Source organism: Opisthocomus hoazin, chromosome 4 (assembly GCF_030867145.1).
Source record: "Opisthocomus hoazin isolate bOpiHoa1 chromosome 4, bOpiHoa1.hap1, whole genome shotgun sequence".
NCBI classification, from domain to species: Eukaryota; Metazoa; Chordata; class Aves; order Opisthocomiformes; family Opisthocomidae; genus Opisthocomus; species Opisthocomus hoazin.
In genome coordinates this window covers 94,327,500-94,339,731 of record NC_134417.1, presented here as the reverse complement: position 1 = coordinate 94,339,731, position 12,232 = coordinate 94,327,500, and the positions used below count along the sequence as shown (strand labels likewise).

Here is a 12,232-nt window from a genome sequence, read left to right as displayed (position 1 = left end):
GCAGGACTCCCGGGGGGTCTCAGCAGAGCGGGGCAGAGGGGCAGAATCCCCTCCCTCGCCCTGTGCCCACGCTGCTGGGGATGCAGCCCAGGGCACGGGTGGCCTTCTGGGCTGCCAGGGCATGTTGCTGGGTCATGTCCAGCTTCTCACCCCCCAGGACCCCCAAGTCCTTCTCCTCAAGGCTGCTCTCCATCCCTCCATCCCCCAGCCTGGATTTGTGCTTGGGATTGCCCCCACCCGGCTGCAGGACCTTGCACTTGGCCTTGTTGAACCTCATGAGGTTCGCACAGGCCCACCTCTCCGGCCAGTCCAGGTCCCTCTGGATGCCATCCCATCCCTCCAGCGTGTCAACTGCACCACACAATTAAATTCCTTAATTATTCCCAAATCACAAAATCCCAGAATCACAGAATGTTGGAGATTGGAAGGGAACTCTGTGGGTCTGGGGGTTGGAAGGGCCCTCTGGGGGTCACCCAGCCCAACCCCCTGCCCAAGCAGGGTCACCCACAGCAGGCTGCACAGCACCGCGGCCAGGCGGGGCTGGAATATCTCCAGAGAAGGAGACTCCCCAGCCCCTCTGGGCAGCCTGGGCCAGGGCTCCGTCACCCTCACAGGGAAGAAGTTCTTCCTCGGGTTCAGCTGGAGCTTCCTCGGCTTCAGTTTGTGCCCGTTGCCCCTTGTCCTGTCGCTGGGCACCACTGGAAAGAGTCTGGCCCCATCCTCCTGACCCCCACCCTGCAGATATTTAGAGGCATTTCCAAGGTCCCCTCTCAGCCTTCTCTTCTCCAGGCTGAACAAGCCCAGCTCCCTCAGCCTCTCCTCCTAGGAGAGATGCTCCAGTCCCCTCCTCATCCTCGGAGCCGTGCGCTGGGCTCTCTCCAGTAGCTCCTCATCTTTCTTGAAGTGGGGAGCCCAGCACTGGACACAGTACAAAGATGGTTTCCAAGCAGTTTTTTCACAAGTGTTGCACACTTGGAGTTAGCTACCTGTTAGCAGGGTGGCTTTCCTGGGGCAGCCCACGGAGCAGACAGCAAAGCCAAGTTTAGAGCTCGGTGCTTTGATTCCACATTGCCTCAGCTATCGCTGGGTCTTGCATTGCTGCCGTGTTTTCCAAGTTCAGTGTGGAAATCCTGGTGCCTGTTAAAATTTTATCTGACAGTGTCAGAACAATATAGAGGAAATCTCTTGGTGGTGAGTATCTTACGTGGTATTTTGGGGAATAGGTGGTCTTCCACCCTGAACTACCCTTCTCCCTGATCTCTCCTTTAGCAGTGTGCTGTCACAGCTGAAATTGAGGTCTTCTGATCCTTTTTTTCTAATAGTATTAGGATAGCTTTGTCTGCAAGAAACTTGTCGTGACGGAAGTGGACCAAGATGTAAAAATTCTGGGGTATTGCTTTGTGCCTGTTGGCTCTTCTTCTGTTTCTGGACTCCACTGAAAAGAACGTGCCCCGGGCTGCTTTCCAGCCTCCGTTCGGATGCTTGCGCTCATCCCTCTCAGGTCTGCTCTTCTCGGCACGGTTCTGGTTCATGTTCAGCTTGTTGGCCACCAGGACCCCAAGGTCTTCTCCTGCAGAGCTGCCTTCCAGCAAGTTGACCCCCAGTGTATACTGGTGCCTGGGCTTATTCCTCCCTCGGTGCAGGACTTTGCATTTCTCCTTGTTGAGCTTCATGAGATTCTTCCCTGCTCGTCTCTCCAGCCTGTCCAGGTCCCTCTGGATGGCCTCACAATCCTCTGGCGTGTCAGCCAGTCCTCCCAGTTTTGTATCATCAGCAGACTTGCTGAAGATGTGCTCTTCTGTGTTGTTCAGGTCATTCATGAAGATGCTACACAGGGTTGGCCCCCGTGTCAGCTGCTGGGGGACATCGGTGGTGACTGGCCTGCAGTTGGACTTTATGCTGGCGACCACCCTCTCGGAGCCTGGCTCTTCAGCCACTTTGCCATCCACCTTGCCGTGCAGTTATCTGACCCGTGCTTTGTCAGCTGGTCTGCGAGGATGTCATGGCAGACGGTGTTAAAACCCTTGCTGAAGTCAAGGTCAACACCTTCAGCTGCTCTTGTCTCGCATTCGCCAAGCCCATCGAGATTTACAAGCTTGGCTACGCGTGATTTGCTTGAAGGAAATCCAGACTCGCAGTGGTCTAGGGCTGGCCCTTGGGAAAGCTTGGTTTGGGGTGATGGGATGACTGGATAAAGAACCTTCTACTTGTTATGCCTGGAGTCTGCTTCGTGGGACTCGACTTTCTGTGATTGGAAAGCTTTTTCTTTTGGGTTTTAAGTTGCGTTGACTTCATGCCATGTGGGTACCTTAACTTATTTCAGAAATAATTATGGGGGACGACGACAAACACATTATTTCACATTACAATGCTGTTCTTATAATGTTGTTTTTAAGGTTTGGATAAAGATTAACTTCATCCAGTGCAAACGTTTCCTTTGATTTCTTGCAGATACTTCAGCTTCTGGGCCAACAGTTGTAGAAAATGGCGACCATGGAATAGAAGACCACTGCACAGGTACGTGCTTAACGTCTGAAGGAAACATGTCGACTTCTTTATTTCGTATTGGAGTGGTAGAACCTCAATGTGACAAAATGCAGCTTCTTTTTGAGTCTTCTGTCTCCATGGAGGGTTGGTTTGGGTTTGTTTACGATCTTTTCAAAGAATTTGAAACAAAATAGAACTTTGATTGGGTTTGAAATTGCTGATTTGCATAGAGCCTGGTTCTGAAGACGTTGTGCACTTTATCCATGGTCAATGTTGGGAAGGCAACATCTGGGGTGCTGATACCTAAATGGCTTGGCAGGGCCTCCATGGGATTCATGGCTGAGCTCCACCCTAACCCCTGAGAATGACTTCTGTTCCCTGCGAGACCAAGACCAAGGTTTCTTCTGAGTGCACCGTACGTGGATGGAGTTTTTCCATTTACTGATTCTTAGCTGCTACCGAAATTACACCGCTTTTCTTATTCTGCAGTTTCTCCTTCCACCCCAAGCTACCCTTCTGTAGATGTCCGCTAATACTTTAGCAGTGTGAAAGATGAAGTTGAGGTCTTCTGAACGTTAGGCTAGCTTTGTCTGCAAGAAACTTGTCGCGGCGTAAGTGGCCCAACGTTTCAAACTTGTGAGGAGTCTGGGAAATAATTGATCTTTCCAAGCAGCCCAAAGTGACCTGAAGATAGTCTTCTTTTAGCAGTTGTGTTTAATGACAAGCACCAGCTCCCTTTTATGAGACTTTGTTACCGTGAATTGAGTTTCCTACCAAATTCCAACCCAAGTGGTCAGGACGAGCTGCACCAAACTCCGTGCCTGCGTGCGTGAGCCGGTGAATCGCTTCCTTCTGTGCCGCGGACTTCGGCAGCCCGTGGGGTACCACCTCTCTTTTCTTGAGGATAAAACATTCGGAAGGTGATTGTCATCCTGACGTTGGTGAGAGCTGTTGATCTGGTCTCCCTTTTCCTGGCCTCCGGCTCGGCTTCAGCGGCGCAGATCGTCGCTAGGATTGCGGGGACGTGCCCAGCGCGAGCACCCCGGCCAGGCTGTAGCTGCGGCCCCGAGGGAAAAATAATCCCGGAGAGAACGGTGAATGCATGGGAGTGGGAGACAGGGACGAATTAAACCCCTTTTTTGTTCGTTCTGTTTAGTGTGAGCAAGTGTTCATGTTCTTTCTGAGGATGGGAATATAAAAATTAATCTTGATACTTAATTTGCCAGTGTAAATCTGGTCAAAAGGAAGCTGTGCATCTTTTATAATTCAGTATAGAACTGAAATGAAGAACGCTTCTGAACCTTCCTAAGGATACTTCCTCTCCTTTTATTCCAATACATATCACTAAAAGGAGACACAAATAAAGTCCAACTTATGACACTCCAGGTGTGATTAATTAAATACATTAGGATTTTCTTATTGAACTTCTGAATCGTGTTTAGAAAATATCTTATTTACCTAAAACCAGGTTTCTGGAGGTTTAACTCTTCACACACTGAATGCTAACAACTTTGATCAAAGATACTTTTATGTGTCTGAAGCTTTTTGATTTATTAATATGTTCCAGCTTTGTGGGGTAGAGTTGGATTTTTTTTTTTCTTCTTAAAGGCTGTCAAAAAGTGACATCAAAGTGGTAGAGACAGCCCGTCAGAGGATGAGGAGTCGTAGGCATCGAGTTAATTGGGCTTTTCAGAAGAAAATAAGATTTCTACAACACAGCTATTGCATGGACTCTTGCCCCTACCCCTTCTCTGTGGAATACTTGAAATAGCCCCGCTTCTGTGTTTGAGAGTGAGGGAGAATTGCTAATTTTCCATCAGAGAATGGGTTTGTTTTCAGAGTTACAGAGCAGACGATGCTCTGCAGAAATACAGACAGGTTGTTCCAGAGCAGGTGACGGGGCTTTGGTACCGCCTGGTGCTGCATTTCGGAGGTGGTGCTGCCTGAAGCCTTGTGTTCCTGGCCCCAAGCTGCCTGCTGTTTCTGGCTGGCTTGTTTTCAGCTGGATCTCTTCCCAAATCCCCCTCTCTCTAAAGCTGAAACGATTCTTTTGGACGTGCAGTGCGGGCCCGGTGCAGAGATGGGAAACGGAGCAGCGGCGAGAGGACCGAGGACGGTGGTGCTCAAGGAAAGCAGCTTTCTGTTACAAAAAGCAGTGTTAAGGGCTACAGAGAGAGCTTTTAAAGGCAGAGATATATTGGAGTTGGATTCTGAAACAGAATTCAGGGAAGGTATTGGCGAAAGATGTAGTTGAGCTATTTGAAAATACAAATATCTGCTTATCTCTCCGGTCTGGAGCATAGGAAGCATTGCTACGTGGGTTTTTTTATCTATTAAATCAAACTGGTTGCTGACCTGCTAATGTTTTATTGCATGCAACGTTATCTACAGCCATCTGCTGTAAGTGTATGTGGAGGTTAGAATCAGTCAGGGCTGAAATCAGTGCTGCCTTGGGCAGCTTGTGCTGCCGGATGCCCCGCTCCGAAACACTGTTAACGCGGGAGGTGGCGTGGATCCAGGACTAAGGTGACTGGGGGGGCAAAACCCTCGATTAACCGTGGAATTATTCTCGTTACAGCAGCGCTGTGCTTAAGCTGCTGACTCAGGGCTGTGTATAGGGCAGCATTTCACAACATAAAGGAAAAAACGTTGACTTCACGTTGGCCAAAACTCCGACCGCCAGGCTGGGAGCCCTCTGCCCCTCTCTGCTCGCCCTGACGGCGCGAGGCTGGCGGCTTCCGAAGGGTTCGGCTCTTGGCAGCGCTCAGTCTTGATTGCTGGTTTGGTTTGTGGGTTTTGGGCTTTTTTTCGAGAAGGAGAGCTATGGACCAGCAGCTCTAGCGTGGGTACTCAGCTCGCAGACCAAAACTCTGTGAATTCTGTGCTTCCTTATAAGGGTGAAGGAGGAGCGGTTGGTGCGGCCTGCGGAGAGCAGCTGCGCACATCTGGTGCCATGCAAGGGAATCGGCGAGGATGCAGGGAAATTATTAATATCTTCTAATCACTGGTGGCCTGCAGGTATTGAGTTAGGGAGCTAACTGCTAACTTCCACCGTGCAAAGGTCGGGGGGGGCTTAGTAAAACCCTCAACAGCAGGTTTAAAACAAAAAATACGCGCGTATTTTTCGAACAGTGCGATGTTTGCAACTCCTTATTGCGGGATATTTGCCTGGAGTTCAAAGGAATTCTGTATTTTTAAAAAAAAGACAAATTTCTGGGAAGAAATCCGTGAAGGATGAGCATGTGGTTTAATCCAGGTACCTCTGGTTCCAAGGTGCTCTCCGTTACCTTGCTGGAGGATGAGGAGCAACCCGGGGAACTCGTGCTTTCCCTGGCTGGACTTTCTCTCAGCCAGCCTGCTCGTCGTTCTGCCTCCTGAGATGGGGTCAAACCCTCTGGTCGCTGCTCCCAGTTCAAATTGTGCTTTTAAGCAGCATCCTGAGCCGCTGCCCTTTTGATAGCGATTTGTCACTAATCTTGGTTTGCCGCAGCCGGTTTTTGCATGTGGCACGGTGTCGTGGTGACACAGACACTTGTCAAAGCGAAATTCCCTGTGTCTCCGGTCGGGCTTTTGGCAAATCTCCTGGCTGCACGAAATGAAATGTTGCTTGTTGTGCGGTGTTGCTACCTGAATGTTTCATGTTTACTAATGACTTGCGCTTTTTTGCCCCTTTCCCCATCCCCTTTCCCTCTCCTCCTTCTTTTCCTCTCTTCTATTTTCTCCTCCTAGAAGCCTAGACTGTCTCCTAACACTGGGGCTGCCACTGATCCAAGACCAGTGTACTTTTCTACCTGCCATTGCTCTTCTAAAATCTTCGGCATTTTACAGAGCTCTTGCTTTACGTCTTTGGACTTTACGTGTAGAAGAAACCAAAGAGTAGCTGTGCTGTCGGCCGATCAGCCCTCCTCCTCCTCCCTCTCTGCTCTGCAGTGCTTGTTGAAACCTTCCTTCCTTTGCGTAAGCACACGTGTGCGTGGTGGTTTGGACCTGCACGATTTCAGCGCTTCCACTGGTTGTAAAATCGCAACTACGGCTCCGTTTTCAGTTCAACCACTTTTAAATTTCATTTATATCCTTTTTCACGGACGCTTCATAACAGAAGGTTTGATGGGAAAGGTGGAAGCTGTGCTTTCGCGGCGGATGGGTCCACCATGACCTCAGCTCCTTTCCCTTCTCCCCCTACTCACCGCCTCCTGGTAGAATAGCGCTGGGTTCCACCTGCCCTGGTCCTTGCTGCTTCAAAACCTGCTCCTGGGAGGTCTGGATCTTTAATAACGCTGTCGTCTTCAGAAAGGTGCTTTGAGATTTGAGAAACAAACAGATTAGGAAAAACCACCTTTACTGAGGTACAAGCGGCTTGGTCCTGGTTTGTGAGGGGTGGGTTGTGGGGTTCAAACGCTTGCGGTGGGGTCTGAAGGAAGGCAGCCAGGGGCAAGTTGCTGCCTCGGGAGGCGGCTGGGCTGTCGTGCTGCTTCCTGCAAGCCTGGGAAGCAAGAAAATCGCCTTTCTTGAGCTCCCTACCTCCAGCTTCGTTTCGGTAATGGCAGCCTACTGGGATGAAATTTTACCTGCCGTGAACAAATAACCTGCCCCTTCTAAAACCGAGAGGAACAGAAGGTCCAGGAGTAAATTGTTTGAGCTATACTGAAATAATTAGGACAGTTTCCAGCAATGCCAAGAGGAACGGGCCTGCTTTACCCTTACAGAGCTGCAAGAGGCCAGCGAGTCTGTTGCCATTCTTGTTGTCTCCGTAAAGGTGCAAAGCTTTGCAAACACAGAAGTATTAGTTGCTGCCATTCAATAGATAAAAGGAAATAATTTAGAGAGACTGCTTAGCATTTTACGTCAGGCAAGCGCAGCCTGTAGACCGGTGAATGTGTTGTTTGAGACCCGTTGTGTTGTGCAGCTAAAGGTGCTTTGCCTACCACCCCTGAGAAGGTCAGGATTGATTTGGAGCCAAATCCAGTCTCAGGTAGGATGTGAGTTTTCCAAGCTGCCAAAAGCTAGCGTCCCAAGACCTCCACTTGCCTAAAAATGGTATTTTCTTGTCGGAGGAGTAGCTCGCTGCTGAATATTCCCAGTACCCTGCTGGTCCCCATGACTATGGTATGATACTGGTCTACTAATGATTTACTGGAAGAGTGTTGCACTTTGAATAAATACTACTGTTAATGCCACCAGAAGGTTTTCTTAAGATCTCCCTCAAATAGTGACCCATCCAGTCCTGATTTTATTTTTTTATCTGGGACCTGGCACGCTCCCCGCCCGGGGTGACAGCGTCCAGAGCCGCTGCAGTGAGTGGTCAGCCTGTTCAGCGACGGGTGGCGGGACTCGAGGCTTTTGTTCTCTTAATTTGGTGGCCATTTATTGCTTTACCCACCCTTCAAAGCCTCCTTAGTGGCTGATGTTCTTGTGGTGCCAGTTTCTGAAGAAGCACCGCCGGTGGCTTCTCCTCAGAGGTGGACAGATGCCATTTCTGAGAAAACCCCGTTGCCTGCGGGCGCTCGGCTGCCAAAGCTGGGCCCTTCCCTCACCGGTCCGATGTGGTGACCTCGTTAAGGCCATCAGTCTCAGAGAGCAGGTCCTGTCCCACGTGGAGAAATAAGCGTTTCCCCACGGATGGAGCAGTGATGGGGGCTGGGACTCGGGATGCGCTGGCAGGTCTGGCTGGGACAGCTCTGTCTTTCTGGTTTTACTGGAAATGGTGCCACGTGGTAGCGTGTAGCCAGCAGCCTCCACCCTGGAGAAGACTCCAAAGCCTCTCCAGCCTTTTGGGGGTGGTGGAAGGTCCGGGAGCATTCCTCCAGCCGTCCCTCGCACGTCGGGTCCGCTGCTCGGTGGCACCGAAAGGGGAGAGGGGAGCAGCGACGTGTGGTGCAAGGAGGGGGGTTTGGTCCCTCCTGTTGTCACGAAGCGCTTTCCTCTCGCGGGGTTTTGGGTGCCTGTTGCCAGAAAAGGACACTGTTGTGTTCTTGGCTTTATTTTTCAAGACCCCTTTGCAGCTATTTTATTTTTTTTATGTTGATTTTGGAGCAAGGCGGGATCATGGCCAGTTTGGAGATATTCAAGACCCGCCTGGACAAGGTCCTGTGCAGCCTGCTGTAGGTGACCCTGCTTCGGCAGGAGGGTTGGACTAGATGACCCACAGAGGTCCCTTCCAACCCCTACTATTCTGTGATATTCTGTGATATTCTGGAGGGTTTTTAACTTGGTTCCACAAGTCTTGCTTTCTCACCTTTTGCCTTAAGCGGGCTGAACTACTTGTGCCCTAGAAATAGAGAATAAATAGTAAATGGCAGAGATATTTTCAGACTGAATAACAGAAGGTTTCAGATGAACTGAGCATCACAGAATCACAGAATAGTAGGGGTTGGAAGGGACCTCTGTGGGTCATCTAGTCTTTCTCCCCCTCCTGCAGATGTTTTATTCCATTTAAAAGCAATAAAGCTACGAAGCGTTGGCCGGAGGGGAGGTTCTAGCACCTGTAGCAGCTGCCATGGCGTGGTGGGACCCACCGTGGTGGGACCCCCACCGCTTGGTGACCCTGGGCTGGACGTCTGTTGGGTAACCGGGCACAGCGGTGCCTCGGGCAGAGCCAAGCAAAGGTCCCTGGAGCACCCCTGGGCTCCAGGCGCTGCCTCCGCTGCGAACACGAATCATTCCATCACGCTACCACTTTTTATTTTTTATTCCCCTCCACCCATATTTTTATCCCTGTTTATTTGAAGCGTCATCAGGCGAGAGAGGAAGGGAGCTGGGTGTTCCTGTGGGCTTGGTGGTGGTTCTTCCTTCCAGGGCTCGCAGCGAGAGCTCTGCGCCGTCACGCGTTCGCTTCTTCGGGGCCGGCCGTGCAGCGTGGCTGTCCTGGGAGGAGGCTGGGTGTGATGGCGAGGGGGAGGCAGGGGACGTTGAGGGGGTCCATATGCAGTGGGGAGCCTGTTGTCACTCCCAGAAAATGTACCTGGATCTTGGAGAACATTCCATGCAGTGCATGAATATGCGGGAGCGGGTATTTTGTTTTTCCGTTTTCAGAAAGCCAGGTGGCTACCAAAGGTGTTCCTCTGAAATTCCATGTTATTTATATTTTTCTCCACTCTTTGGAAATGATATTATGTCTTTGCAGAGCATACTATAACTCTCTTGTGCTTACAAGCTTCTCTGTTACCACTCCTGATTTTTCTTAACTATTCCAGTGCTGTGTATTTTGTGACGCTGTGTATCACTGTGGAATAAATTGCCCTAATAAACATCTCGGACTAAACTAACCTCTGATAGTTGTACTGTGGTGAGAATCTTCTTGGCTTGCGCTGCTTGTGCGTGGTTCATATCTGCAGGTGCTGGATTCACCGCTCTGGTGTCACTTCTGCAAGAGGTCGGGGGCTTAAACTTCAACTCCTTGCTGTCTGGACAGACGTTTGAGGACATGTCCATCAAAGGATGGGTTTAGTTGATATGTTAAACTAGAAATTACTTCAAAACTTGGGAACAGAAAGAAGGAAAACAACTCCCCGCAGTGCTCAAGGAGTAAAAAGTGAACTGGGGCTGGATGAGATGGATGCTCACGTCCGTGATGCACTGCAAGGTCCTTAAAATCCGTACGTATGAGCGAGCTGGTGAAGAACAGCTCGTATTTGGGGGAGGGGTGCACCTCTTGGGGCTGAAGATGGCTGGTTTTGTGAGGATTCCCAGAAAAATGATATGTCTGTGGGAATGCTAACTTAGATTTAGCAGTGTTTGCTGGTGACACAGAACTGGGAGGGGTGGTGGACACACCAGAAGGCTGTGCTGCCATCCAGCGAGACCTGGGCAGGCTGGAGAGTTGGGCAGAGAGGAACCTGATGAGGTTCAACAAGGGCAAGGGCAGGGTCCTGCACCTGGGGAGGAACAACCCCAGGCACCAGTACAGGCTGGGGCTGAGCTGCTGGAGAGCAGCTCTGCGGAGAGGGACTGGGAGTGCTGGGGGACGACAGGGTGACCATGAGCCAGCAGTGTGCCCTGGCTGCCCAGAAGGCCAATGGTCTCCTGGGGTGCATTCAGAGGAGTGTGGGCAGCAGGGCGAGGGAGGGTCTCCTCCCCCTCTGCTCTGCCCCACTGAGGCCCCATCTGCAGTGCTGTGTCCAGTGCTGGGCTCCCCACTTCAAGAAAGATGAGGAGCTGCTGGAGAGAGCCCAGCACAGGGCTACGAGGATGAGGAGGGGACTGGAGCATCTGTCCTAGGAGGAGAGGCTGAGGGAGCTGGGCTTGTTCAGCCTGGAGAAGAGAAGGCTGCGAGGGGACCTTGGAAATGCCTCTAAATATCTGCAGGGTGGGGGTCAGGAGGCCGGGGCCAGACTCTTTGCAGTGGTGCCCAGCGACAGGACAAGGGGCAACGGGCACAAACTGAAGCCGAGGAAGCTCCAGCTGAACCCGAGGAAGAACTTCTTCCCTGTGAGGGTGACGGAGCCCTGGCCCAGGCTGCCCAGGGAGGTTGTGGAGTCTCCTTCTCTGGAGATATTCCAGCCCCGCCTGGACAAGGTCCTGTGCAGCCTGCTGTGGGTGACCCTGCTTCGGCAGGGGGTTGGGCTGGGGGACCCACAGAGGGCCCTGCCAACCCCCTACCATTCTGCACCACTGGAAAGAGTCTGGCCCCGGCCTCCTGACCCCCACCCTGCAGATATTTCGAGGCATTTCCAAGGTCCCCTCGCAGCCTTCTCTTCTCCAGGCTGAACAAGCCCAGCTCCCTCAGCCTCTCCTCCTGGGAGAGATGCTCCAGATGAGATCCTGCAGTCCGGTCTACTCCGCCATGAACCAGTCCCCTTTTTTTCCCCATGTGAAATGACGTGCTCAAGAAGCTTTTCTTCCTGGGCCGTAGTCTCGTTTGCTGCTTCTCTCAAATCAGCTTAAGCCGTTGCGTAACGAGCTCTGTTATTTGCAGGGAAGTGGCGCACGGCGGGCGCGCCGGAGCCGCTTTACGAAATGCTCCGCTTCCCCGGGGGGGAGAGGGGCAGCTGCCCCGTGGTCGCCATGCCGGGCTGGAGGCACGAGGCTGTAACGGGAAGCACTGGTGCTGCTGGGCCGTGGTGGTGTGGGATGAGGGAGGGAAGAGCTGGGAATTAGCAAGGCCGGGTTTTTTCGGGAAGCCAGCGCTCCTTTGTACCCAGTGTCACCGTGGGTTCCCGAGAGGCTGCTTGCTGGTGCGTGAAGGACAGTGAGTGCTGGAACGGGTACAGCTACTGGGACGGTGTTGGAAGCTCCAGTGGTGACGACGAGTAAAAGGAGGGACCTCATTTTGTTTAAAAAAATGCTGTTGCCATGGCCATTTCTCTCTTAAAAGGTATTTTCCTAGCAACCTGCGACGACTTTTGCATCAAGAAGAGTGTGGCCAGCAGGACGAGGGAGGTTCTCCTCCCCCTCTACACTGCCCTGGTGAGGCCTCATCTGGAGTGCTGTGTCCAGTTCTGGGCTCCCCAGTTCAAGAAAGATGAGGAGCTACTGGAGAGAGCCCAGCGCAGGGCTACGAGGATGAGGAGGGGACTGGAGCATCTCTGCTAGGAGGAGAGGCTGAGGGAGCTGGGCTTGTTCAGCCTGGAGAAGAGAAGGCTGAGAGGGGACCTTGGAAATGCCTCTAAATATCTGCAGGGTGGGGGTCAAGAGGCCGGGGCCAGACTCTTTGCAGTGGTGCCCAGCGACAGGGCAAGGGGCAACGGGCACAAACTGGAGCAGAGGAAGCTCCAGCTGAACCCGAGGAAGAACTTCTTCCCTCTGA

General features: G+C 51.9%; 1 protein-coding gene across 7 annotated transcripts in view; it reads left to right on the top strand.

The window, feature by feature from the left end:
- MAP4 (microtubule associated protein 4) overlaps window positions 1-12,232 on the top strand; it is a 187,063-nt gene that overhangs the window by 82,146 nt on the left and 92,685 nt on the right. For all 7 annotated transcript variants that reach the window (XM_075419993.1, XM_075419996.1, XM_075419994.1 and 4 more), the window contains exon 4: window positions 2,452-2,517. In XM_075419993.1, the coding sequence (XP_075276108.1) occupies window positions 2,452-2,517 (66 nt within the window). The remainder of the gene's footprint in view (window positions 1-2,451; window positions 2,518-12,232) is intronic.